Raw genomic sequence first — 27,406 nt, 5'->3', positions numbered from 1 at the left:
GTTTTTCCTTTGATTAGCAACGTTCCAGCTTTGCCGTGCAAACAGCCTGAAATTACACTCCACGCGAGCTCCTCCTAAGTAGTACCACTGACAGTCCCTACGTACACCACTTCTTTTTGCAAACTTCCTCTAAAAGCAGACCAACATGGATGAACATCTCCCTAGACTTTACCGCATCGAAGTTCTATAAAATACTCTAGAACAAGCGTGCCTGGAATTGCCACTCCTCTGCCAGATTTTAATTCAATGTGCAAATCATCTACTTGAAGCTGAAAAAATAATCCCTGCAGGGATGGTTTGATGTTGGATGGGTATGTCCCCCTTTTTCTAACAGTAATAATGAATCTTAGTCAGTTTCAGTAAACATACATTTTTGCCATAAATATAGACACAAAACTCACAGACTAGACACAGTCTTATTTTCTATTTCAGCATTTTGACGTTCATTGGTTAGTGTCCCCCACAAAAATCCTTGGTCTCAAATTTAGATACTACTATTGCAAGAAGATCTGAAAAGTGGACAAATTTCTTCTTGCGTTGTTTTCCAGTTACTGCCATAATAACTTACAACCAAGGGCTCCTGAACTAATTTTTTTAAAATATTAAACTCTTCATTGAAATTCAAATCTCTCCTTCTTGGGATATTTTTGCATCGAATAGTCTCAAACTCTAATGTAAACGAGCAGCCAAATAACGAATGCCCTACAAAATTCAGCATCCCAAGCAACCTGTTGCACTGCTTCCTCTTTTGCCTGGGAACACACACATTTGCTGTCTGGTCTTTCTCCAGAACTGCCCGGAGTCTCTGTTGTTTTCTTCTGGTGACAAGAATCTACTTTGATCTTATATCCTCTAAATAAATAAAAATATCACTACATCTTTAAATCCAATAAGTCATTTGAACACAATTGTGTAGGGATACAACGTTCCCCAAAGAACAGATGATGGCACCCAACCGTACTCATTCTTTACCTATTGGCACCTCCTAGATCTCTGTAAACACACTTGCTGTAGAAAGTTATTTAGTACCACTCATGACGCCCAAAATTTCATCTTTTGTAGGTATCGGGAATTCTTCCTGGTGGTGTTAAACTTTCTGAGATTAATACGCAAAGAGTTCTGGGGTGTGCTTAAGTCTTGCTTTTTTTAATCTTTTTTTTTCCCCCCACTATAAGTGACATTTTTTTCATTTTCTTGTAATTGACCAACAAGCATCTTTCTCAACTGTTTTTTTCCTCCACCCTTCCAGTGAGAACTCTATACTCCACACAGAAGATCCCAGGCCTCCATGTTTTAACCCAGGAAGCAGTATTTAGTAAAGGTATGAAAAGATGGTATTTGCTTTTAATTTGCTTTACATTTTTGCATGATAGTTACTCGTAATGCAGCTTTACCTCTCTAGATTGTACCCACTCCTCTGACACTGGAAGGCTTTCACGCAGTGGTATTCTGCATTACTTCTCTTCCATTTCTTCTCATGTACTGGGCGCTTGCAAAGCTGGTTCCCAACCCATGCAAAGCTCTCTCAATTTTGTTTGAATTTGAAGATGACTTCTGCTTTTCACGACTTGAATTTTATCCGATATCTGGCATTCCAAAGAAATTCTACAACCTCAGAGCTTAGCTTGCCTTCTATTAATTTTACTCTAGCCTAGACAACTTCCATTAACTGCAAACTTTTGTAATGTTTTATGAAGTCTTCATATGGGCTTTTCCAAAAGTTCTTGTATGCTATTTTCTTTAGATCACAATCATTGCGTCCTACCTGATCAGGGCACAATCTTCCAGGCTGCAAAATTATCTTTTCAGCCCTACAGACATCAGCAGCTCTCCTGAGTTTAACCTTCACCCTTGCATTTAAAATGAATCTTGCATATGTTTTAAGTGCAGCGTTCTTCAGATTTCGGTTCTACACCCTCTGAAGGCTTAACAAAAATTATTAAAGCTACAAACACTTCAGAATCAGCTACATCCGAAACCAAAGATACCTTCTAATGGCTCCCCATTTTTTTCCAACTCCTGTTTGCAGGCTCAAGGGAGGAGGTATTTGAAGTTTTCCTTTGTAAGGGAAGTAGTTTCAGTTGCAGGGAAATTTTCAGCTGCTTAACACTTCTAATAAAGACACCAAATCTATTCTCTTTTATTTGATTTCCATAACCGGTATTTGGTTTGTACGGATTGAGCAGAAAGTCTTTTTATTCCATGACCAGTTTTACCTGAATGTGCAAAACCGAAACTGCGTAACGCTGCACCCTTAGGAAGGTCCATCCTGTAAACCACATTGCCCACTTTCTCAGCCGTACCTGGATGTACTTTACGGCCTTCAAAACTATAACACAAAGTTTGGCCTTGATTTTAACATAGTCTTAGTTGGAAAGTGCCTCAGCGGATGGAAATTATACATGCACCGCCACACTTCCTCCCCAAAATACTTCCAGCAGGTTCTACCTACCTACTTATCCTAAGTCTCACAAGGGGACTTCTTCTACTTAACCAACAAATTGTTCCTTGAGGAAGGGGCTTGAAACAGACTTGACCTTCTCCCTCTTTCCTTCCTGAGCCGCTTAGATAGCTGACATGTTTACAACCTTTTAAAGCCCTGGAGTTGTCTTTCTGTAATGACTACAGAAGCAAATTACGTGCTCTGTGTGAAAGACAACGCTGCTGTTCCTGCACATACTTCTGAACAGTCGTAGTACTTTGAAGTCACTGAACAGTTAAAGTGGTAGCTGAATATGCATTGGTTACAAAATAGAACCAGGTAAATACCCAGTAAAGAAATCAGTCCATAAAGGCACTTCTACTGAACAGATTTATTTTCCCCTAAAACAGAAGAGAATTTTAAAGTAAAGTTTCCACCTGGCAGAAGAAAATTTTTATTCAAAATTAATCATGTACTCACCTTTGACTCTGTCTCCTTTGTGCAGATGTATTTCCCCTTCTCCTTGAGGTTGATATGGCTTTACGACAATAAAAAGTCTTCCAGGTACAGCACTGTAAAGCTTGCGTTTTGGACCCTGATAATCCAAGGCAGACAGAGTATCCTTGTTGGCACTAGGATTGTAAACGGCACTGGAAATTGAAATTAAAAACCATTAACTGGTTATTTAAAATGGGCAGAGTTAATCATTTACCATCACCTTAAATTAAGCATTGAATAACATAACTGTCTTCCAGCAAGGCATCTAACCCTTCAGAAAAAACACACGTAGTTCATCCTAAACGCATACTTTTAATGGTTGAAATCTTTCAATACGAAACATGATCAATATTCATCTGACCATGATGACCTAGGAAAGAAAACATATTAACACTAAGGTTTTTAGTTTTTCTGCAAATTAAACTTGCACATTCACAGACCCTGATGAAGTTTAAAATTTAGATGCAAATCATACATTATAAGCATCACAATTTGGAAGAAAGACTTTACAATGTCAGTGTTTACCGTTATTGTTGGGAATGAATATCTTTGTAATATTGCAACGTTAAATGAACAATCAAGACAACTGAATTATTAACTGAATGGACTGAATAATCAAGTTACTTCGTCACTCCAAGGCCTAGAGCTAAATTTTAGATCTGCAGAAAGCATGGTTCTTATGGATAACAAATTCTCCGAAAGATCATTTCTTATTGACGGCGATCAGTAGCTCTCCCAGCGACTTCAGCGTGGTACGCCCCAGTAAGTCACACGTCACCAAAGAACGCACAATCTACTTATGGCGTATACAGAAGAAATTATCGAAAGCCACCGAATGATGCACGAGATCATTACTGAGTGAACTGCCAAAAAGATCAGGTGAGAAAGAGGCAAATATTAAAGATGGTGGAAAATCTATAGGAGGTATTTTAAGAAACTTGGAATACACTAGTATTCAACTTTGGAAAAAAAAAAAACCACAGAAAGTCTAGAAACAGAAAAATATTAATGAGAAAAATGAATATTCATAAAGATCTATAGGAAAAAGATAGAGTACCAAAGGAAGAAGAATGACTTACGGTGGTCTAGCATTGCAACACTCTGCTTACTTCTTTAAGGAGAAAGAAAAGACCTCAAACTGCTACAAGCAAAATGAAATATGGGGACTGGAGTTTTCTGTTTCTTCGCCCTTTTTTTAACCAATCTCCTACCAAAATAGGAGGCAATAAGGCTCTCAATATAGGTAAAGAAGTTCTCTGGTAAAATATCAAACAGTGGATCTTGCATATCAGGAACACTTCCATTTTCTTGCAGTACCTTCTGTACCGTTTGGGACAGCATCCCCCTTTCACCTCGTTCTGTTCTCCTATTACTGTGGACAGGTGCCAATAAAGATAAGCCACGCTTAAGAGTTTAAAAGTGAGCTCTGGTTGCACGTCTGTGATGGAGTTTGCATCAGGAACCTCAGCCAGTTCTCCCAGTTGTTTAAAGGAAGACAGGAAAAGATGACATTCGGGTTTCAGCTGTTTTGCTCCATTCCTTTTTCCTTATAAGTGAAGAAACAGTCATCACCATAAAAAAAATCCATCTCTATAAACTGTTGCTACGCATCTGATTTCCACTTGTATCAAGCCCTATTTCCTGCCTAGTCTGGAAGCAGCTGTTCACCATGTTATGGCCCAGCATCTCCTTTAACTCCTGTCACAGAAGATTCATTCATTTTCTCTCTTGCTGAAAGAGGAGGGGGAAACGGCACATCGAACCTTCGCACTGAACGCGTCACTTCTTCTGAGACAGGCCTGCTAATGGAAACCAGGGCTGCAACACGGGACAGATGACTTCTTAAACAACGATCTTTCCTCTCCCGCCTTGTCCCCAGCGTGGGCTGCCAGCCCAGCAAGTCCCGCGCCGTGAAGGAGCAGGAGGAGGATGGGGAGATTTCAGAAGACGCGTGGAGATGGTTCCCTCTCCCACAGAAGGCGGTGGCCATCCTTGACGGCTCAGCCCTGACTGAGGCTGTGCTGGCACCTCCTTCTGCTCATCACCGTGGGACAAATGCCACAGGAAGGGTGCCAGTCCCCCTGGCCCTCCTACTCTCCACCAAAACCAGTTTGGTGTGAAAAGCAGCAGCCTCATGAGAAGGTAAAACACCTGAGCCACACAAGCCGTACAGATCACAGGAACCCCTTCCAGGATCGCTCGCCACAACGCAAACCCCACAAACCTCATTAACCCTTTGTCGTACTCTAACCTTTCTCCATTAACCTATGCCTTCGGGCTGCTTCTGCTCCAGAACCCCATCTACTGCTATGTCAACAATGAATTTTTCATCTAAGGGAAACACAACAGCTTCGCGGTGCATGTATTATTTGCAAATAATAAGCAGAGACAGCAACAATTCCCACATTCATCTGACAGTAAGTAGGTGGTCACACAGTTAAACAAAATCTGTGAGGGAAGTGTCATGTAAGGCGCCATTCATGACTGCAAAAGGGGCCTGGGGCAAGCAAAGGCATTGTTGGCATGAAAAATTTGTATTTAAAATCCTTTCAGTTGTCTTTAAATTTAGAGAGCCTCCAGCTGTCTTCTGAGTACTTGTACACACTCCGGACATCTCTGAAACAAATCTTGATGGTACATACGGAACTCGGCAGCTGGGTAGCAGTTTAAGTAGACGTGATACTCATGCACTAAGAGAAAGACCAAAATTTTATTTCCACAACGCTTCAGGCATTAAATTGGTTTCCACTATCATTTGTGCTATTTTCAAACCGGCGTGCTCTCAGAAAGGGAAGAGGAAAGCGGCTGAATAAAGCCAAAACAAATAAATGTTTGCATATTCAAAAGAGTTTTTAATTGTTCCCCCCACCTCAAAGGATTTTTATATGTCAAGAATTTGGAAGTCCCAGGAATATTGATGAAAAGGCACTTTTTATCCCTTCCAGCTGCAACAATCATTGACTCGAAGGCAAAGCCTCCCCCTCTGGTGGCAGCAGCAATACCCAGTGGCAGACGAGGGCACTCCTTACGGCCACCTCCTCACCGGAGCGCAGCCTCATCACAGACAACCTGGTTTTAATCTCATACGGGTCTCTGTGAAGAAGCATCACCCAAATTATAACCAACTGAGTCTTTGCTATTATTTTAACATACAACCAGGTAAGATGAGGTTGCCCTACTGCATGAAACCACCAGCATAAGAAATTCCTGTCCTGTTCCTTCCAGCGATTCTTATACTTCAGACTTTTTTTTTACAATGCCCCATATTTCCACTCTCCAGCAGTATTGTTACTACCACAAATAGTGCTTGTCAGTTTGGGTGTCTACAGCCAAGGAGAGAAGAAGAACGTGTAAGGTAGCAGGTGACAGCTTCAACTACATGATGTTTTGGCTTACTGACTTGACAGCTCAAGTAAAGATCCATTACGCCCACAAACAACAAGGAGAAACCAACAGCTCCATTTCTTAACATCACTCATGCCCTTTCCTACTCCGAGCAGTGGATGTCTTTTGATACAAGGAAACAGGACAAAGCTTGATATTTTAAATGACCGTGGAATGGTCAATTTGACCGTGTTTGGTCAAAACATTTAAGCTCTAATTCTCTCAAGGAACAGGTTGCCCAGAGAGGTGGTGGAGGCCCCATCCCTGGAGACATTCAAGGCCAGGCTGGATGAGGCTCTGAGCAACCTCATCTAGTTAAAGATGTCCCCGCTCACTGCAGGGGGGTTGGAGGTCCCTTCCAACCCAACACATTCTATTCTTCTCTCCATCAGTACTCAGCTCGCCCTCCCCGCAGCCCTGTGCTTCAACCCCTCATCCTGGTGCAGCTCCATCGCTCGCACACGTGGCAGATGCAGCTCCCGAATCCTCCTCAAAGTGAAGCCGTAATTGCCTATTCACAGGGCAGTGGCTTCACAAAGCTGAAGGCCCCGTTTGTGATCAAAAGTTAGACACAATCCTCTGTTTTATTATAGTACTCACAATACCTACATCACTCTAATTAGCCAGGATTTGCTCTCCAGTGGGACATAGCTGCAGGATATTTGCAGAGAGTGCCTGCTAAATCACATTTGTAATTCAAGAGGAAAGACAGAGTAGCAAAGTCATAGGGGATGCAAAACCCTGCAGCAAGGATAACCATGAAAGAAGCCCATGACATCTACCACCACCATCTCAAGAAGCCCCCTTTGCTCTCGGCCAGCCTCCTACACAGCCCCACTTATTCCCTCCGTTTGACTCTCTGGTTCAGCACACATCTACAGAAGGGAGAACTTAAACAGTCTCTGCTTCATCACCCATGAGCGGTTCCAACGCAGGTTTCAGGCGTGACCAAGAGTTTCATGAAGGGACCAAGCATCTCAGAAACATTTTACTTTGCTGTTAAATACAATCATTATTTCAACTTTTAAAAGATCTTGAGGACTAGCACCCTAATTCGGAGGTGCAAACTCAGTGACAAGTCACTGCTGAGCTTTGCTGAACTTTAAAGTCTGCCTGGCTGCTGGAGCTCTGTCGGGAAACAGCTGGCTTTGACTGGAGCTTCCAATTAAAATATTCACACTTGGACATGTTCCACTGTGCTGGGATTTTAATACCTATATATTATATAGAGTGCAAAACGGACATCTAAATAACATGAAAGAACGTGGCAGCCTGGCATGATGACATTAGGGACATCTCGTGCTGTGCAATTCGTCAAAAACTCACCTGATGTGCCTGTGCTGCTGCCGTTTGGCATCCTCTCCCAGCCTGTTTAGGGACGGCGACCGGCTCCGGGAGGACGGAGTGTAACTCCCCACAGTTTTTACAGTTCCATTAGGATTATTCTGCATCTGTTGAAGTAGATGAGGTGAAAGGCTGCGGTGCGAAGAAGCAGAGGAGGAGGCTGACCACTCTGGGAGGTTGTTGATGTTGAGATTGTTGTCGCTGTTGGAACGAAGCAAGATCCGAGGTGCTGCCAAGGTGCTTGGGGGTCTCCGCCTTCTGTTGGAATAGGTGGGAGCCTCTCTAAAGGGCACTGTGTAAAGACAGACATCCAGGGTAATCTCAGATGATTTCACCATTTATATCTGTTTACCACCTCATAAAAAGATTTAGCAACATATGGCATTGTTTCTTCTGCAGAAACACAAACTCTACCTTGCCGGCAGAGCTAATCGGATTCGTTATCTTTAAAACATCATTAAAACTGAAAACAACAGGGCAACATTAGCCTGTTTGCTGCCTTTAATAAACAGGCAACAACAGCGGCATAAGTCTGCCGAACAGTCTGAACTATGGTCTAGGAAATGGGAAACACTTCAAGCTAAAGTCTCAAAAAGTTCATACTCATGCTATGTTGTCGTATTCCATCAGAAAGGCACAGAACAGGGTGATGGGCAGAATTTTCAATGCACGAACTTCAAACTTCCTTCTGCCATTGGCAGAGAATTGCCAATAGGAGATGGAGAATTTTGTTCCATCGCACGTTCAGGCCCAACCTGAAATCTGTAGTGTTAACAGTCACCTTAAACCCGTCTTCCAGGTTAAAAATTGAGGACATAGATTTTCCTCCTGGTAGAACTCTATTACATTGCTGTAATCCCTAGGTACTCCCCTCGTTCTAATCTAGGCGCTCCTACCGCATCTATTACTATTGTATATAGAACATACTACCCGAGGGTAATACACTCGCTCCGTCACGTGCTGTGTCCCAAAGAGAACGCGACTGTATCCAAGGGCTGCAATACACTAGTTAATGAAATAGTCATAACAGAAAACAAATGCAAGGGCAATAAAAGTCTAACACAAACCAGAGGGCCCATCCTTTCACCAGCGTTACTGGTAGAGCGCTGCAGTCGTAGGAGAATTTGTACAAGCAAATGCTACGTTTTCCTTTTCTCGCTGTAGTGGGTCAGTTGGTTCCATGTGCAACTTAAAAGGCAAATTTCCTAATAAAAGGCACCCAGATGCGATGGCATTTCTTACCTATATTATACGGTAAATAAAGGATCTGACCCTGCAAGCTCCTGTTTGCCTCCGTCCCCATTCATGCAACTCCTCTCATTAATGGATTTCAGCGAAACTCAGGGGGTCGCAGGATTTGACCTAAAGTGCACATATTTACAGCTGAAAAGTCACAGGAGTCTAACTAACAAAAGGCAGCCAGGCATTACTCTGAGGACTTTATTGAGCTGTTGTAATTTGCAAAAAATCGTATTTGAATTGGGAAAGAAGCCCCACAAAATATTCTCCTACGTGTCTAAAGTGCCAGTAAGTGCCATTCATAAAGTGCCAGAAATGTCGACGCATTCAATACCCTTCAAAAACACACAAAACCCAGAAGAAGAATGTCTGTCATCCTGTGCAAGTAAATAAATTCACATAAATATGAATACACATAGGAATCAATCTGTCCTGCCTTGAAATCCAGCCTTTAATTAAGAAAACACAGCAAAATTTAAGGTTTCTGAGCAAAACTGAAAGCATATTTATAACATAAAATAAAGATGGAACTGCAAGTAAAAGAATGGTTTATGTAATTTTCACCAGAATAGGTTGATGATTAACTGTGACTCTGAATATTTTAAAATAACATCCTTTGTATTTCTAATGAGCTGAAACTTTCTCTGGTAAACAGCTCAACAACATCAGGAGAAGGAAAACAAGAGAACCGTGAGCAGAGAGAGAAAGCGCTTTAAATTCATTTCCATAATGTTTCATTTGAAACAAGGCTGAAATAAGGGAAGTGATCTTTAAAGTCGTTAAAGGGGATAAAGCACAGAAGTCCAATATTTATGCTAGAAACTGGCAGAAACTGTCTGATTTTCAGCATATTTCACGTTTTTCATATTTCGTATTTTTTTAAGGTTCCAAAGCAGCAGAGTATGTCACTGAAGGTGCTTCAAATGTCACAGTGAAAGCCCCGGCTAGTACTAACTTAAAGAAAACTCACAGCACTTATTTCCAAATTGGACACGTACAGATCCTCCAGACCGACGTAGATGACACAGTCCTGCCATTCCTCTATTTTTGACATTTGGAATACGGCTTTAAAATTATTTCATTGACGCTCGGGAGCTTTCCCAGGTAGAGTAAAGCAGAACAGCTCCTGTAATCGTCTCAGCAAAGGGGAAAGCACACGGAGCTGAATATGGGGAATGTTTTGCACAGAGAGGTTTGCGAGCTGCAGGTCTGCTGCTGTCCCCTGAGGGTCACCAAACTTTCTCTTGGACTTCAGTAAAAATCGGATCCGAGCCTTCAGTTTGAATTCTTCATGAACTTAAACAGGGAAGACTCCAAGCAGAGTGCCGAGCCTCCCAGCCACGGGCTGAGAAAACTAAGTATTGCCAATATTTTGGGGATGTTTCCCCGTCACTTTTGCGAGGTCAGGGGGTACGTTGAGCGGGAGTGGGAGGGAGCAGGAGGGGCACGGCGCCGGGGCACGGCGCCGGGACGGACGCGGAATTGCCGGGCACCTTTAGAGCGACAGGTTTTAGAAAGCACAAAACTGGCGCGTTCGTCCCTACTGAAAACCAGGGGATGTTTTGCATGTATACACCCTCTCCAGGTACCGGATTAACTGAATTCTTTTTCCCTTGCGGACCTTAGAAGGATTTTACGTGACCACTTAGGAGTTAGCTTTTGCTTTGCTATTAACGTGCTATTCTTAAGGAGAGAACTACCAGCAAAATTAGCTTTTACTACAGAAAATAAACAGGACGGGGGACAACTAATTACACCAATTGACGTGTGTCTAACACAAATCTTTTATAGAAAGAGTTAAAAATAAGCATTTCCGTGCCTAAAGTGATTAATATTCCACCCAACTGTTTCTTTTCCCCAGCAATCTGCAAACTGTAAGTGGGTGGATATTTTTTTAGCTGCTTCTTATAGGCATTATTTATATTATTTTCACAATTAAAAAAGAAATAACTACAACACAAAATGATGAAATGCAAATTTCCACGCTCCAGCCCCTGTTGGACACTGTTTTTTCCCCTAATATCTCCCCACGTTCAGAACTGGAAGTATAACTGTTGCAAAACTTGTTTGGGAAAAACACTTGATATAAAATGACATGAAAATGTCTGAACTCAATTCACGCCTCTGAAGTTTAAAACAATCATCCCTCAAAGCACACCTAGAAGCACCGTTTAATCCTTCCTCCAGCTCTCAGAATTCTATTCCTGGCATTTCATACATCTGAAGGGGCAATTCAGCATCATTCACTGACAAAAATCCACCTAGGAAATGCCTTACATGGCTTCAAATGCATTTCTTAGGGAACAAAAACATTTTTATAACTATTTGACTCCTCAGAGAAACACCCAAAAGGAATAAAGTCACATCCAGCCTTAATATTCAGTTGCCTACTTGGACTGCCTAACACAAGATAATTTTGAAAAAGAAATTGCAGGAATTGATTAATTATAGAGTCACTAAGCCCACCATATTAAATGTACACAAGAAAACACCGGTCTGAAACATGAAAGTGTTCTGCTTGCATTGCTTACCTTCTTTCTTTGTGAAGGCATTTAACAAAGACTTCATTTTCCCTTTTTACTTTAGCAGCAATCCCCTCATTATATAACCTTTGCTGGGAAGAAAGAGGTAAAAAAAAAATAAAAAATAAAAATAATAATAAAAAATAAAAAAACCCAAAGCTCCCCAATTTCTACGTGTTCGGGCTGCCTGCACCCTGACATAAGCAGCAGGTTTCTGGGCACTGTGGAATTGCAAGCATCGCTGGGCATGCAGTACCCAGCGTTCTGGTGACAAAGCCCACCCCACATTCTGTCTGTCAGCTGGGAGCCAACTGTGCATAGACTGGAGCTGCTCAAAAAAAAAAAAAAAAAAAAAGAGGAGGAAAAAAAAAAATCTTGCTATCTTTCACAGCATTAGTCATGTGAACAGCATCGCCACAGCCTCGCAGCCGAGCCCCTCGCTTCCGCCAGCGCTGCCTTGGTGCGGGCGGAGGGAGGCGCGGGCGGCCGCGGCTCCAACCGCCACCAAAAATGCCCAGATTTGCCCCGTGGCAGGGGCCGGCGAGGCGTGAAAAGGGGCTTCGCAGCAGCGGCCGGCAGCTGGGGAGGGGGAACCTCGCAGGGACCAGAGCTGCTGGCGCAGTGCCGGCAGCTTCTAAACTTCCACAGCTGACTCCAGAGGCTTTTTGCTAGCTATCTGCTTTTTGCTAGCTATCTGCTCTTTTCTATCCATCTCCTTTTTACTCTTTACTTGCCTTTTTCTATCTATCTGTCTGCTTTTTACTCTTTACTTGCCTTTTTCTATCTATCTGTCTGCTTTTTACTCTTTACTTGCCTTTTTCTATCTATCTGTCTGCTTTTTACTCTTTACTTGCTTTTTTTCTATCTATCTGTCTGCTTTTTACTCTTTACTTGCTTTTTTTCTATCTATCTGGCTGCTTTTTACTCTTTACTTGCTTTTTTTCTATCTATCTGGCTGCTTTTTACTCTTTACTTGCTTTTTTTCTATCTATCTGGCTGCTTTTTACTCTTTACTTGCTTTTTTTCTATCTATCTGGCTGCTTTTTACTCTTTACTTGCTTTTTTTCTATCTATCTGGCTGCTTTTTACTCTTTACTTGCTTTTTTTCTATCTATCTGGCTGCTTTTTACTCTTTACTTGCCTTTTTCTATCTGGCTGCTTTTTACTCTTTGTTTGCTTTGTGCTCTTTATTTGCCTCTTGCTCTTTATCTGCTTGCTTGCTACAATGCTCCAATTTTTCCAATTTGGGAAAAAAGTCCAAATCCCACCAAGCCTCACACGCTGACTCCGTTAAGAACGGCGACAGAAGTGCCCCTAAAGCGAGTATCTGAACACGGCCTGTATTCCAGTCCGAGATCCACGCACAATTATTTTCCACTCCCTTTTCCACTGCACTGAAATGAAACACCATTTCTTTTTGCACAAGGTAAAAATACAAACATTTGACCGAGCCACTTTGCTAAATGCAGTGCGGACGCCAGAAAATAAGTGACTGCTGGTTCTAAAGTACTAATTTTGAAAAAAAATTCTATAGATAGCTGTGCCAGCCAGTGCGAACACGCTCCCAGAGGAAGAGCAAATAACTGAAACGGGCAGATAGGAAGAGGGGGGAGGTGCTAAAAATCACAAAAATTTTAAGCAGAACTAGTTAAACGTAAGATATAAAGATTGCAAAAATAAGAAATTTCCTGTTTCAGAAAAAGAGCAACCTCCATTAAAAAATTGCCTTCGAATACTATAAGCTATATAACAGTTAATAAATATTTATGCCATTTCAGACGTTTCTGCAGATAGCTAATGCATCTATTTTGAAAATTAGGTCTTTTTCTCACTGAGACAACTTCCTCAAGACAGACAGAAAATAAATGACTTAAATGGATTTTCTCTCTGTTATATATAATGAACTCATATTTAACGTAGCACTGAAAAGAATTAGTAAGCATAAATAAATTTAATAGTTTAAACTTCATTTAACATTCCAGTGTTTACATAGTTATTAATTTATTAAGAAAGGAATATTTCTCTTAATTAATATAATTTTATGCTTTGGCTCAATTTATTTTTAAAAGCAACTATTCTTAGCAGGTGGAGATCTTACCAGAGCAAATGTACATCATTAAACGTCTTTATTTGACCGGAAGAATTTTCTCCTTAACTTTGAAAAGATGCAAATCTTTCTAAAGAATAACTTTGAACTGTTATTTGCTAACTTATAAATATGTGCATTAATTAGCTCCCCAGAAGAATCGATATCGTTTCCAGAGCAAGAACAGCTATGCCAGAACAGCCGTGCCACTAATTTGAATTATAAGCTGCTGCGCGTGACTTTTTCTAATATCTTCATTCAATCCCCCCGATTAGATTTGGAGCTGCAAATGATGAAGGAGTTATAATTATTAATAATATTCTGCATTTCCATAGTGCTTTCTAACTAAACTTCGCCAATTGTACGCGAGGGCTCGTGAACTCTGCACATAAACCTGAGCATCTGGTGGTGCTCCTGTTTCAACAGCCAAATGGGAGATCGACGGAAGGGAGTTTTATGGTGGTAGTTCCTGAAATCACCTTAGCTCCAGGCATTGCCGCGATGTCTGTGGGCACAGGTTCCCTAGGGAGCGCATCTTCATTTTACACAGTGTAGGGCAATATACTCGCTTGACGATACCGAGCGTAGATTGATGCCCACGTACTTCCAGAGGAGAATTACCTGTCGCACCCACAGGAAAGGAAGAAAATCACTGCCTCCCTACGCTCAGTTCTGCGCTTTGACAACCAGAACACCAGTCAGAAAAAATTACGTACAGGCTATAAGCATTATCTCCAAAGGGACGGGATCTCAGCGTTGGTCGTGTTTCTCTAAGCAGAACGTCCTGGGCGTCTTACTAACAAGGTGATGCTGGTGTAGAAACCTGGGAGTCGAATCCTGTCTTTTCCTTTAGGCGGGTGTCGGTGTTTCAAAGTAATGATAGCCTAAGGAGCTAATCACAGCGGTAAGGCAAGGAAAGGGTTAACTCAATCGTGCTCATTCATGTCTGTTCATATAGAGTAAAATAAAAACAGACAGGCAACTGTAGTCAATCAAAATCAATCCCAGGGGGTATTTTTATTAGATTCTTGCCAGAGCCGTAGCATTTCATCATCTAGAGGTTTCTAATCAGTGTTATAAAAATATAAAAAATATTAAAGTCACTTGGAATTATTGAGTTTCATGGAAATTGTGGGAACTGTCTGAACTACCCCATCAGATGCATCACCTGATGAGTGATCATTTTATTCCATTTAACTGTCTGCCTTTTCCCCAACACGGGAAACATAATTTCTTCCTACATGGCAGAGCCCACTGCAATAAACACTAGCGTGCAGTTGCAAAATACGACAATCAAGGAAGTCAGTGAACTATTTGCAGCTGCAGCTTTGGATTTTTTCTAATTTTCACTAATGGCTTATTAGAATTTGTTTATTTTAACTGAAGTCCTAAAATCTGTGGTGTTGAGAAGTTAAAAAAGAAAATATTCCAGCAGCTTTCACCTTTTCCTGAAAGGTTTTCTGCCGCACAACGGTAGTCTTGGTATTATTAGGTCAGGACAAAAACCTAATAATTCAATTCTGCTGGCACACAACAGTAATATAACCCACAAGCCATCAGCATCCATAACCGAAAAATCATGAAGAACCTTCCAAATACAGGTAAGCCCAGATTTCCCTACTTCTTCTGTAGGTGCTCAGGAAAACGTCTGTGAGCTCTGCATGGGCATGTCTCTGAGAAGAAAAGGCCACCTCAAACAGAAATCAAATCACGGGCTTTTAAATTAAATTTGGTTAGCAGTTTTTGTACATTTGTAACATCAGGTTCCCAAATTTTTGTAGATATTCCAGTCCATAGATCCCATTAGAAATCTGTGCAAATCAGTGAGTTACATACTCTTTAGGATCTGTTTTTAGGCACTCAAAAACCATTAGAAAAGAAAAAAATTATCTATTTGACCAAATCTATGCTCTTGCTTAATCTTCCCACCTTCTCACATAATGGTAGAACACAGTTATAATTGCCACGCTTTATGCTTTTTTGATTTTGTCTATTTTGGAGTTCTCGCCAGAAAAATCCCTTTAACTTGTATACGCATCTAGGTTTTTGTTAAAAATTCAGTTCTTGTATAATGTGTATATATATAAAAATACATAAATGCATTTCTCTCCACTATAAAATAGGCTTCCCGTATGCTAAGCCACCAAATGGAGAGTTAGACAAGAAAAGACAGATTCAAATATAGACTGTGAAGTAGAAGACGAGTCCTGAAAGAAAATCAAAACCCCAACTCTTAGGTTGGTACGGAGCTTCTAGATTACTTACTTATTTCACAAAGCCACGAGGTGGTCAGGAACACAGGCAGTGGCGACAGATTCAGAAGGAAGCCACCTCAGGGGAACAAATAAACCCATTTTATAAAGCAAAGTGGTGGTTGGGTTTTTTTTTTATTTTTCTGAAAAAAAAAATCTGGGGAGTTTGCTCAGGTAACTGCAGTTAAAGCAGCGCTGAGAGAGAAGCATCTGATCCCGCTCAAATGATGCTCGAAGAGCCCAGCCTCAGCTGACCCGGCCTTAGCGTCTCTCTGTCAGCATCTCCTGCCCACCCAGCTGCTACTGGTATCAGTCAGCTCCTTTCCTGGCCTTCAAGCCACAAGTGTGAAGGGTAGAACGGGGGCAGGAGACTGTGCGTAGGAAAGGACAGCTCAGGAACAGATGGCAGGAGTTGTCAATTAGAAGGAGAAAGAAAAACAAGAGATAGCCGGGCAAGCTCCACAGCCATGTGCCAGACGTGCCTTCCGTCCCCTGGCCTCTCTGCCACCGTCCCCAAGCTTTGCTCGCTTTGACAACGGCCAGTCTCACTCTGCTCTCCGGAGGAACCTAGCACATTCCCAGAACTTGCTTAAAAAACAACAGCGAGGAGCTGGAAGGCTTAATTAGAGGCAATTCTTTATGTTGCGGAGGGATCTGGCCACTCCTGGGCTCTCCCATTTGGCAGAAAACACTTTACTCAATTCCTGTTATTAGAAGTATTTTAATAACTAAGCACGCAAGGTGTATGTCTTTGTGGGTACATTTCAAAAGAATTTAAGAGCTGATGAATGTAGAGTTGCCACACATAAATGAGCTTAAAATCACGGAAAATGCAAAACAATCCCTCTTTCTTACCATGCTCACATGACTATAAATAAGCCTTTACTAATACGACAGCAGTACTGCAAGAATAACATCCAAAGAGCTGCACGCTTCTGCAGAAGGGGACACGTTTTCACCTTAAGGCTTTACTTTGAGATGCTTACACAACATCAAGAAGATACAGAGAGTCTTCTATTTAGATTACATTTTAAAATTGCTAAGCATTGCTTAGAACTTGTTACGTGTCAGAACAAATGTCTGCAATCTCTTTGAGAGGTTAGAAGATAATAGGGTTAGAAATTATGATTCAAAAGAGCTTGAATATCATGGGGCTTCCCTTTTTAAAAGAAAAATAAATTACCAGGCTCAATGTGGCAACACCCGCAAAACATCTGAAGCTCTGAGTGCAGTGATAGGGATACACAGACCAGAATTTACCTGGGAAGCGAAATAAAACCTCCGTCCCCAAGGAGGAGAGGCTGCTTTGTAGCCTGCGATTGTGTGAGGAATCTGGGTCGGGGCGCGGAGAGAAGCGGAACAATGGAAGGTTAAAAGGTGGGGAAATGAAACCCTCCGATTTCGTGTGAAAGGCTGGGAAGTGGAGAGGAAACAATGGCCAATAATGAGGGAAATGTCTGGCAAGTAGCAGCTCGAAGAGAGGGAAAAGCAAATGCGATGAGAGAAAGCTACAATAGCTGGAGGAGAATTTTAAAACATGATTGAAATCTATCAGCAACGTCGAAGAAAGCAGCCAATTTGAATAAAATATGTATGGCTGACTTTCATTCTAACAGGTACACTGCTTGAAAGAGAAAGCAACTTATCCAAATAAAAACCTGTATTTTATGTAGTTCTGTTTCTGCAGAGCACTCTCCCTCCCCCAGGGCCGGGGAAGGGCAAGGCCAGCTCTGACCAGGGGTTCTCAAGGGTTTATAGTCCCGGAGCACCCACAGGCCCTCATTTCTATTATGCACGTTTGGGGCGAAAGTAACATCCAACCGTACTCTGAATAATACAAACTACAACAAATATTTGTATCTCTCTTCTACACATTCATGCACCCAGATAACAAATCGTTTTCTCCGCTGTTTGTGAAGACCTTCCCACTGTAATATGGCCAAAGAAAATGAAAATGTTTTAAAAAGTAAACAGTTCATAGAATCATAGAACGTGTTGGGTTGGAAGGGACCTTAAAGATCATCTAGTCCAACCCCCCTGCAGTGAGCAGGCACATCCTCAACTAGACCAGGTTGCTCAGAGCCTCATCCAGCCTGGCCTTGAAGGTCTCCAGGGATGGGGCCTCCACCACCTCTCTGGGCAACCTGGGCCAGTGTCTCACCACCCTCAGTGTAAAGAACTTCTTCCAAATGTCTAATCTAAACCTGCCCTGCTCTAGTTCAAACCATTGCCCCTCGTCCTACTGTGACAGTTATTGGGAATCCTTTCAAACAGGGCAATGGGTGATTTGCGGTAGATAAAATATGAAAGTTGTTTTAATTGATTTGATTACTTTTTGATGGCATTTCTTTAAATATGGGCTGGGCTGATTTCAAGGTTGGTTTTCATCAGCGATTAGAACTCCTCCAGAATTGCTCACCTTCATACAGCAGCAGACTGTCAGTAACCAGGCACTTAGAAGTGCCGTTGAGGCAAGGGATTAACAACTTGTGCGGTACCTGGACAGAAAGATCTATTTAGCCCAGGCTACCAGCTTGAACTGAGAGCATTCAAGTGTGAACTCCTGAAGCTGCATTCCTTTACCTCCAACAATAAGATAGAAAATACAAATCAAATTATATCCCACTACAAATTCTTATGCTCTTTAAACAAGCCGGTGAAAGGATGGTGCAATTTTCTCCACTAATAATACACCGGGAAGCCTAGTCCTGATGCAGCACCACTCAGAAGCACTGAATTACACAACAAATTAATTTAGTTCTTTGCATTATGTATACATTGAGCCGGGAAAAATATCATTTAACATTAGGGGGCTGTGCGTATCCCAACCCACATAGTTTATCATGAAAAAAGAAATAAAATAAAAAAGCAGTGTCATTCAGAGAGAGGAGGAATTTGATGGCTGGTAGCTCCTGCAAACAAACATGCCTGACTCTTCTTTTAACGTCTGACGCTGATGAGCCTTGGATGCAGCAGACAAATTTGTGGGTTGCAGTCTGATGTTGCAGAGGAGAACAAAGACAAATGAAATCACACAAGATGCTTCGAAAAACAAATGTACCAATATTGGATCGCATGCTGCTTCTGTGTTCTGGTGTTGTACAGAAAACAATCTAATTTTGCCTTTGTGTAACTTTCCTCCTACCAAAAGCTCTCAACGAATTCCTTAAATCATTATGTTGTTCCAGGCTTTATTCAGTGATTTGATTTCACTGCTTTAATCTAAGTGTGAACCTCTTTAGTAAATAGTGGGACAAAGCATCTGTGCTTCCCAAAGTGTTGGTGGATCATGTCAGTTTTATTTAGAATAACACCATTTTCATAACTGAAAAGTGTATATTGCTCTCAATGGCGGGGGGGGGGGGGGGGGGGCGGGAAGAAGATTGGTCTCTCATATAAGTTAAAAAATTATATAAGTAGCCGAAGTGGTCAAATGGTGGGCCACAGCCATGTGCGTTATGCTAGTACAATTTCTATAGACAACTGTAATTACTGGGAGGGTGGGGGGTGGTGGGTAAATTTATTTATACTATTTTAGGTTATCAGTCAGACAGATCCAATTCTCCAGGCTTCTTATCTTTCGGCACCGTTCCCCCAGCACATCAGATATGAAATGCATCCACTCTGCTCTGATAACCTTTTACGGTACCTGTGCAGAAGTCTAGTTGATAAGACAAGGTGCGTGAGGATGGAGGAGTACACCTGTGTCAACACCAGCTTTAGAGCCCAGCCTCGGCTCACATGTTTCTCAAACATATGGTTGCTCCTGATTTACTGCAGGGCAAATGACAGAAGAAACCAAGCCATGACATTAAAGTTCATGCACGACCGTGAGTCAGCCCAAGGCAGGAATTGTAGCAAAACAGCAAGGAAACAAATACACAATATCTTCTTCTAGCTCCAGCTCCTCCCTCATCTTCAACTCTTAAATCTTGGTGTCCTTGACTGCTATTTTTCCACCTCATTTTCCCTTCTTCTCATGGCTACAGTTCCCTTTCATTGCTTCCATCACCAGTTCTCTAAGGATAATCTATCTGCCTGCCAAACAGAGCCAACGGGAACTATGGAATGTAAGAGAGTATTTCTAGAAGATACCATGTCGCGGCAAAGTTACATAAAATTAGCAATAAAGACAGATGGATAAGGATAGGATGGTTGGGGGGAAGCAAGAAAAGAGTATAAGCGATAGCTCATCTAGAAGAAGAAGATCTCTAGGAGGTCACATCACACAAATGTCTAAAAACACTGGAAAAAAAAATATCACCCAATCTTCATATGCCGGAGTTTAATTGTGAAGAGAGGAGGGAACAATCAAGCGGTTAATATGACATTGCTAGATCTTTTTCATACTTTGAGGGTAATATTTTCATTGAGAAAAGAATACATTATTTTACTGAGGAGACATAGCTGGGCTTCAGCTGTCAGCAAAGCAACTACAGAACTAGGAAAGCTTTTCACTCTACTGGTTGGCTTTCTACAGGTGCACGCTACTTTATGATGTATTTAGGGACAAAAAATTACCACTTTCATTCTTATTTTACAGTAGAGCAGCAAAAGGAGCCCATTGTGGCAGAGGTATTATCAACAAAACCACACACTAAGCCCCAAGAGAACTTCACTCTGCAGCCTCCCTGAAGCCCATGAATCCGCAATTAGTCAGAGGAGAATTTAAGGAGGGAATACTGTTGAGGGGTCATGAGCGTAGAAGAAGCCAGTAAGACCTCCATATCCCATAGACCTGCATAACAATCTGGAAAGCAAAAAGCATTTCCATAATTGTAGATGTAGTTTCTCAAATGTGGAGTTGGTGAGAACCATCATTATTGCACCCCACGTTATACTCTGCACACTTTTTTTTTTTCCCCTCTTACCTAGTATAAGCGATCTTCAAGAATTCCTCATTTGCTCTAATTCTCATCATCTCAGTTCCAAAGTGAACCTAGCACTGTGAGCACCAAGTTATACTTACACTTTGGAGACGATGCAGATTTGGGTTACCCAAGTAGAGTCTCTCACCGCAAATTTCCAAGCGTCTTTTATACTGCAGGTAGTAGATACGCAATGCAACCATTCAACCCTCAAAATATCTCCTCTTCTAAATAGAGGAGAGCAAGCTCTATCTAAAGCCATGTTATCAAGCAGGATCTTTAAAAGATAAAACCCAATAATTTAAGCTGGTAATTGTCTCACTATCCTTAGTTCCATTTAGACATTTGGTGTTAAAAAGAAACTAAAACATTGCTGACTTATTCATTAAAATAACAGCATTTTAAATTATATTAGTAGCCTACATTTCTTCATCTCAAAAATAACCGTTAATGAATCATGCTGGTATAAATAAGAAAGGATAAAAAAAGAATGTATCCGCTCTAACAGGGGGTTATCTTTGTACAAATATGTAGGTGTCTGCAGCGTTTGTAACGTTCTCAGTGGTTAATCCCATTGAGAAAGGAAGGCTTGCTCACCAAAGAGTTTTTGAGGTGGATTATTAAAGTAATATTAGCAATACTGTGCCTACTTCTGGTTCAAGTCATTATCACTTGCATTGTAAAATGTTTGAAGGGAAGACTTTTTTTTTCCCCACCGAGTGCAGTCTGCTCCTTGATGTTGCCGGCAGATTAAGTTTTGAGACGGTGCACTGAGAGCTATGCTTACATTTTCCGTAATAGGAGTATGAAAAAGGGCTCTCTTGTTTATATAGGTTAGTCATTCAGAGCAGGTAAATAAGATCAATTAAAGACTAAAGAAGGTGCACGCCTAAAGCCCATTATCAAAAAGTAATCTATGTGTATACTATTTCAGAAATATTATCATTTAGTCTTATGTTTCTGGCAGCAGTGGTAGATACAGCTACATGATATTCATTAATTCAGCGGAAAATGCATGGCTGACATCCAAGACATTACTATGAAAACAGAAGTGTTCTGGATATTATCTGGCAGTCACACCCCCGGACATCATGAGTACTACAATAAAATTTGACTTCCGCGTTCAAGTTTCAAAATAACTCTGTTTTCGTCCGGACAAGAAGGGATGCAAATAAAGCTAGCGGAAAATGGCAATGCACATACCTAAAAAAGAGTGGGATCAGAGAAAGGAGAGTAATTGTATAAATAAGCCAATTGCATATGTTCTCGACTAAGTCACGGCATTTCAGGTGCAGATTCTTGATGTTTCAGAATAATTGCAGACTGTGTGTTTAGGAGAGAAATCATTCTCATGTTGGCATTACTTGTACACATGTGTAACTACTGTATGTGTCCACCACCACTTTCATTCGAGGAAGCGTCATTTGGCTCTGATCACCTCGGATCCAGCCCGTCGTCACCCACAGAAGCACATCTAAACTAAGTTATGATGACTGTACGCACACATTCAAGCGCACAGTTGCGGGTATGAGAATTTTAAGTAATAAACAGTATAATTTTATAAGCAACAAAAAAGTGCATGAAGAATACACTACGTATCAAAAGAAAAAAATAAGCAGAGATAAAACAGGGTACCATAAAATACGTATTTCCGACATTACACTAGGAAACTTCAGTCAAGAAGCAAATTCAAATTAACCTGTATTATTTTTTTGTTTACTAACATTTGTAATAAAGACCTAAAATGAAGGAAAGATCCAGCCCTCAGCTCTACCAGTGGACACCAGACCCAGTCTCACCAGGAACGTGGGGTGCAGCAATCCTGCAAGCAGCCCCCAGCAGCTTTGGCTTCTGAGGAACCACAGCTTCTAGACAACATAGAAGTGACCGCAGTCCCCAGGACGCGGGGTCTCTCTGTTGCAACGGGAGACAGAAACACACTCAAAGATTATTCACACCCCCCGTGTCGTGTTCCCAGTGGAGGTCAGGAACGCCCAAGACCACTCCCTCAGCTGGCCAATGACTGGTGGAAGGGTGGTGAAGAAACAGAACAAGAATAAACAGAAACGTATGAAGCTGGGGAAAAGTTTCATAAAATCACTGTAAGAATAAATTTTCCATAAAGTCTTCCTATCTTTTTCCTGGTCTAGAATTTGGTAAGAAATTTAGAAATGACTCACCCTAAGTCCCCCTGGCTAGGACCATGCTTTCCTTTATGCTGGGAAGCTGCAAGGAACATCAAAGGAATTATCAGCAGAAAAGAAGGAGGAGAAATAAATGGGACTCACAGGATACATGTGAGGTCAAGAAATAAAGTATAAATGGAAGCGGAAGGTCTGGAAGATGGGAAGAAAATACAGTGAAATTTGAGTGATTCCCTGGGAGTCTGGGAGATATAATCTGAAAGAGATTTTCAATGGAGAAAATGAAAATGGATTACCGCTTTAAGATGCTTAGGAATCACAGTACGCAATGACTCAGGAAAGTGTATGTCATGTAGTATTTAAAGAAGAAAGCAGCGTACGTTTGGCTGCTGCACATTACACGAAGGAGTAAGGTGCAATTCCTACAGCCTCTTCTCAAATCTTACCCAGTTTCTGAATACCAGACACCAGTTTAACGTAAAGATTCATCAAACCACATGGCAACCAAAAGCAATACAGCGTATCATGAAGATGCAAGAGGGACTAATTAGTGATTTAAATTTATGTAGGAAAGATTACAAAAAGTAAACGCTCTGAGCAAGCTCCATTCACAGAGTTTTGACATCGGCTTAACTTGGAAGAGACGCACCTCTCATTCTACAGGTTGATAAGTAATGAACAAACGGAAAGACACAACTGTTTAAACCCTAGTCCCAGTAAAGGTGGTCTATCTTTTGCTATGGAATCTAATGGGACCAGAATTTCAGTCAAAAAATAAAGGAATATTTGAATGATGCAAGACAGTGGACTGTAACGGAGCAATAGAATCGGATCTATGGAGGACAACGAGAAGAATGGAACAGTACAAAAGCATAGAAGGTATTTGAAAGGATTTCTCCTCTCCCCCTACCATTCCTTTGAAGAATCATAGTTCAAGGATTTTTCTAAGCGCATAACTGGGGAGAGCAAACAGGGTGCAGGCCTGGCTCCCAGCAGTCATAGGCCGGAAGGCAGGTAGCTCTCCACGGCCCGTCATCATTGCAAGGCACGTTTCCATCCGACAGCTGTACAGAGCAGTGCAGCTTGGACTAGATGATCTCCAGAGGTCCTATCCAACCCCTACCGTTCTGTGATTCTGTGATCCCTGCCCCTACTGTTGCCCTGTACTCTAGCCCAAACTAGACTTATAGAAATAAACGGAGAAATCCAATGTAGTTCTTTGACCCATCGAGTGGAATAATCTGTGGAGCAAAAGTGAAAAATTTCACAACCGTAGACAGAAAGCACCGTGAATCTTACGATTCTTACTTACATCGTGAATCTTATGGAGCACAACTCCATCAGAAGAACAATCCAGTAAGCCTTCCATTTCGTTATTCAAACTACGTCAATATTTCAATAGACAAGGTTCAAACTACTAACTAGGAAACTCATTTATAAATAGTGCTCCACCGGTCCATTGTCTAAGAGAATGGGCAGGGTTTTCTTTTACATATATCAACTTACATAATCAAGACACTTAGCATTTAAAGTTTGTTAGGTTTTTTTTGGAAGAGACTATATGCGAATTTCTGATCATCAACTGAAAGGAATGGATAGCCTTTCCTGAAAATACATATTGCTAGTGGTAAATAACATAATAAACAAAATACAGGTTCTCTCCTTATCATCACCTTTCTCCGTCTCAATGTGGAATTTATTTCAGAAGCTCACTAATTAAGCCTTACCGACTGATTTTAACCTTCAGCTGTGCTCCTTAAAGGGCTGGACTGTCAGGACTATTGTTGCTATGCACCATTATGGCTGGGAAAACTTGTGTCCGTAAAATCAATTGGTGTTTCTTATCTATTCTGTCACTCTCCTTTACAGGAAAAAAGGGGGTGAGGGGGAAGCAGCATCTCCTAACTGAAGTTCTGTGGCCGATGATAAATTTCTTGGCTTTGACAACATTACTGCTTTACATTTATTAATATTCTGCATTTTCAATACCTACCTAGTGTGGATGATAGAGTCAGTGACAGAAAACCCCCCAATACACAACTGCTAATGCCAGGTAAGAAGCACGTCTTCACTAACAGGGAGCACTGCAAAGAAAAGGCGTGCAAACACATAAAGAAAAAAGAGGAGAGAAAAAAAAAGGTCTAGAGAGCGGATTAGTAACGATGAATAGAACCCATAAGCACATAACAGCGCATAAAGGTAGCATAACAACAGGCAGTTCGGGAAACCGGCTGGCAAAACACATCGCAGCTCCAGAAATGCCTGCAATGAATGAACTGGAGTAAGGAGAACATGAAAGATGGCTGAAGTTATTAAACAGGAATCTAAGGATTACTAAGAGACAAAATTCAGGGAGTAGTTTTAAAGAGCATGGAAAAAAATGGAAAAGGAGATAGGAAATCAAAACAAAGCAGGAATTTAACATCAATGGCAACAATCACAGATATTTCCGAGTAAACGGAGGTATAAGCACACACTAAGGACAGAAATCACGACCGCTCTCAATGGCAAACGGTCTCTCTCAATGGTCTGTTGACTTTAATAACTTCTCAAAATATGACACATTCAGAAAAAGCTTTTTAAAGCAAACAAGTAAGACTTACCTAGCTTGATACTACGTGCTAGAAACACTCAGGGAATTTGGGAAGATACAAGAATGCCAATCATATCGCAAGATCATCTTCTTAGCTATTCATGCCAAAAGCAGGATGATCTAGAGCAGCGATTTTTGCATGCATTCATGCAAGCCCCACACAGCGAGTGGGAATTTCAGGCATGAGCGCAGCAGAAATTTCTTTGCAGAACCAAGACCTCTAAGGTCCAGGGGAATAAAGTTATGAAAGGAATGAAAACAAATATTATGAAACAACTTTAATTTTTGTTTCGTTCAAGAACAGACCAATTTTTCTCAAGCATTAGGAAGGAGCTTACTCATTACTAATCTACAGACATTAAAAATTAGTGTTCATAATAAGCTAGCAACAACATTAAAATCATTTTTTAACAAGAGTACAAGTGCTAAGTAACTCATGTAAGAAAGATAAACGCTTGAGTGCAGCAAGCGCAGAGCAGAACCCAGAAAGCTCTGTTGGACTTGGGCATTGCGGCAGCTTATGCCCAGATCAAAGAGCAAAAGGGAACACGGTTCACGCGGGATTTTTGAAGGGTCAGGAGGGTCTGGCAAGGCAAGCGTTATGCTAGAGCTAACAAGCCATCCTTTACCCAAAATACTCCATGCGGATCCACCTGAGAAGTCTCTATACAATTCCTGGGTATGCCAGGTTGTCATCGCTCCGGAGAGTAGAATGTTATGGCAAATGCTGCTAAAAGATGGTGGATTTCCCACTGACCATCTTTTCTAGGTCCATTTAACTGAATTCTGAAAGATATACTTCAATGGGGCACAAGCATTCGACCAGTTCAAAAGAGCATCCTAAAACATCGCTTTCTACACCATTAGGCATCAGCTACCTGTAAAGACCTAGCGGTTTTATGCCCCATGTCACATGGTGTTTAATTGTAGCTAATTAGTTTTACCAATCATGGTGTTTAATTGTAGCTAATTAGTTTTACTGAAATTGGTACCAATGCAGGTACGCTTGGAGTGGCGCTGCAGCCCCTCCGTACGGGGGAGATCAGGGCTGTTAAAAACTGCTGTCTCATAGGAAATCTCAGGGGGAAAGAGAAAGAGAAGAGAGAACCATAGTTTTTACACATGCAGGATGGGGTAAGAGAGCTAATGAGATGGTTTGCGATGGACCCTAATGAGTTTCACACAGCCAAACAACCCCCAGACACCCCACTGCGTCTGAGTCCCTACTTTTGTTTGGTGAGTTAAAGGATGATGCTGATGGCGCTTTTAGAACTGGCGCAGTAGCATTTCAAACATCGGTATTTAAATGTTTCCCTCATTGAAAAGGACCATTAAGAGGGTTATTATTAAATTTATGGAATAACTTTCATATTATTGCTTCGATTTTTAATCTTATTGCTACAGAAAAAAAAAATATCATTATTCGTACTAGGCAATACCATAAGAAATCATCATTCAACATTGAGAAGTACTGCACTTTTCTCCATAGGTATTTAAAAGCTAGTTGGACTAAACAAATATATTTCATTTGCGCAGTATTCTAGGATGACTGGAAAGAAAACAACAATTAAATTGTACCCTACGGAAAAATAATGGCTTCTTTATTTTTCTTGAAAGTGTCTAGATCTACTCTAAGAAAAATCTTTCAAAAATACATCCTAGGAAAAACAGCGTTTTCACCCACTGTGGTTTGAATATTCTAATTTTGTCCAGTCGCATGTGTCTGTGAAAAGCCATCATTAGATCATTTTCTGTCCCATAGCAACCACTTTGTTTTCTCCGGGAAATAAAATATTTTTACATCCTTAGGCAATACCTTTCCCTCCGTGGTTTCCTAAATGAAGCTGTTTGCAATCTAAAAGCTAACATCACAATTTACACTGGGCTTCACAGAGATTTATAGCTCTTGATGTGGAAAACAAGATGCCAGCCATAGGCTTTTCTAACTGTATATACGTGTGCACGTACACAGAGAGAGTATTTCATATTTTATACAAAAAGCCTGGATTTGTTAATGAAAATAGTGCTTAGTTAAAGTAACAGATTCAAGTTAT

At 41.1% G+C, this 27,406-nt stretch overlaps 1 protein-coding gene across 3 annotated transcripts in view; it reads right to left on the bottom strand.

Annotated features, from left to right (window-relative positions):
• Positions 1 to 27,406, bottom strand: part of SHANK2 (SH3 and multiple ankyrin repeat domains 2) — a 412,637-nt gene that overhangs the window by 222,422 nt on the left and 162,809 nt on the right. For 2 of the 3 annotated variants that reach the window (XM_063333194.1, XM_063333197.1), the window contains exons 1-3: positions 11,419 to 11,628; positions 7,631 to 7,940; positions 2,903 to 3,072 (exon numbers count right to left, since the gene is read on the bottom strand). In XM_063333194.1, the coding sequence (XP_063189264.1) occupies positions 2,903 to 3,072; positions 7,631 to 7,940; positions 11,419 to 11,455 (517 nt within the window). In that variant the 5' untranslated portion in view covers positions 11,456 to 11,628. Of the gene's footprint in view, positions 1 to 2,902; positions 3,073 to 7,630; positions 7,941 to 11,418; positions 11,629 to 27,406 lie in introns of those variants that run through there. The other variant, XM_063333193.1, reaches the window with a different exon arrangement.

This window comes from Chroicocephalus ridibundus, chromosome 4 (genome assembly GCF_963924245.1).
Source record: "Chroicocephalus ridibundus chromosome 4, bChrRid1.1, whole genome shotgun sequence".
Lineage (NCBI taxonomy): Eukaryota > Metazoa > Chordata > Aves > Charadriiformes > Laridae > Chroicocephalus > Chroicocephalus ridibundus.
The sequence above is the reverse complement of the archived record's forward strand: the minus strand, read 5'-3'. Positions and strand labels throughout refer to the sequence as shown.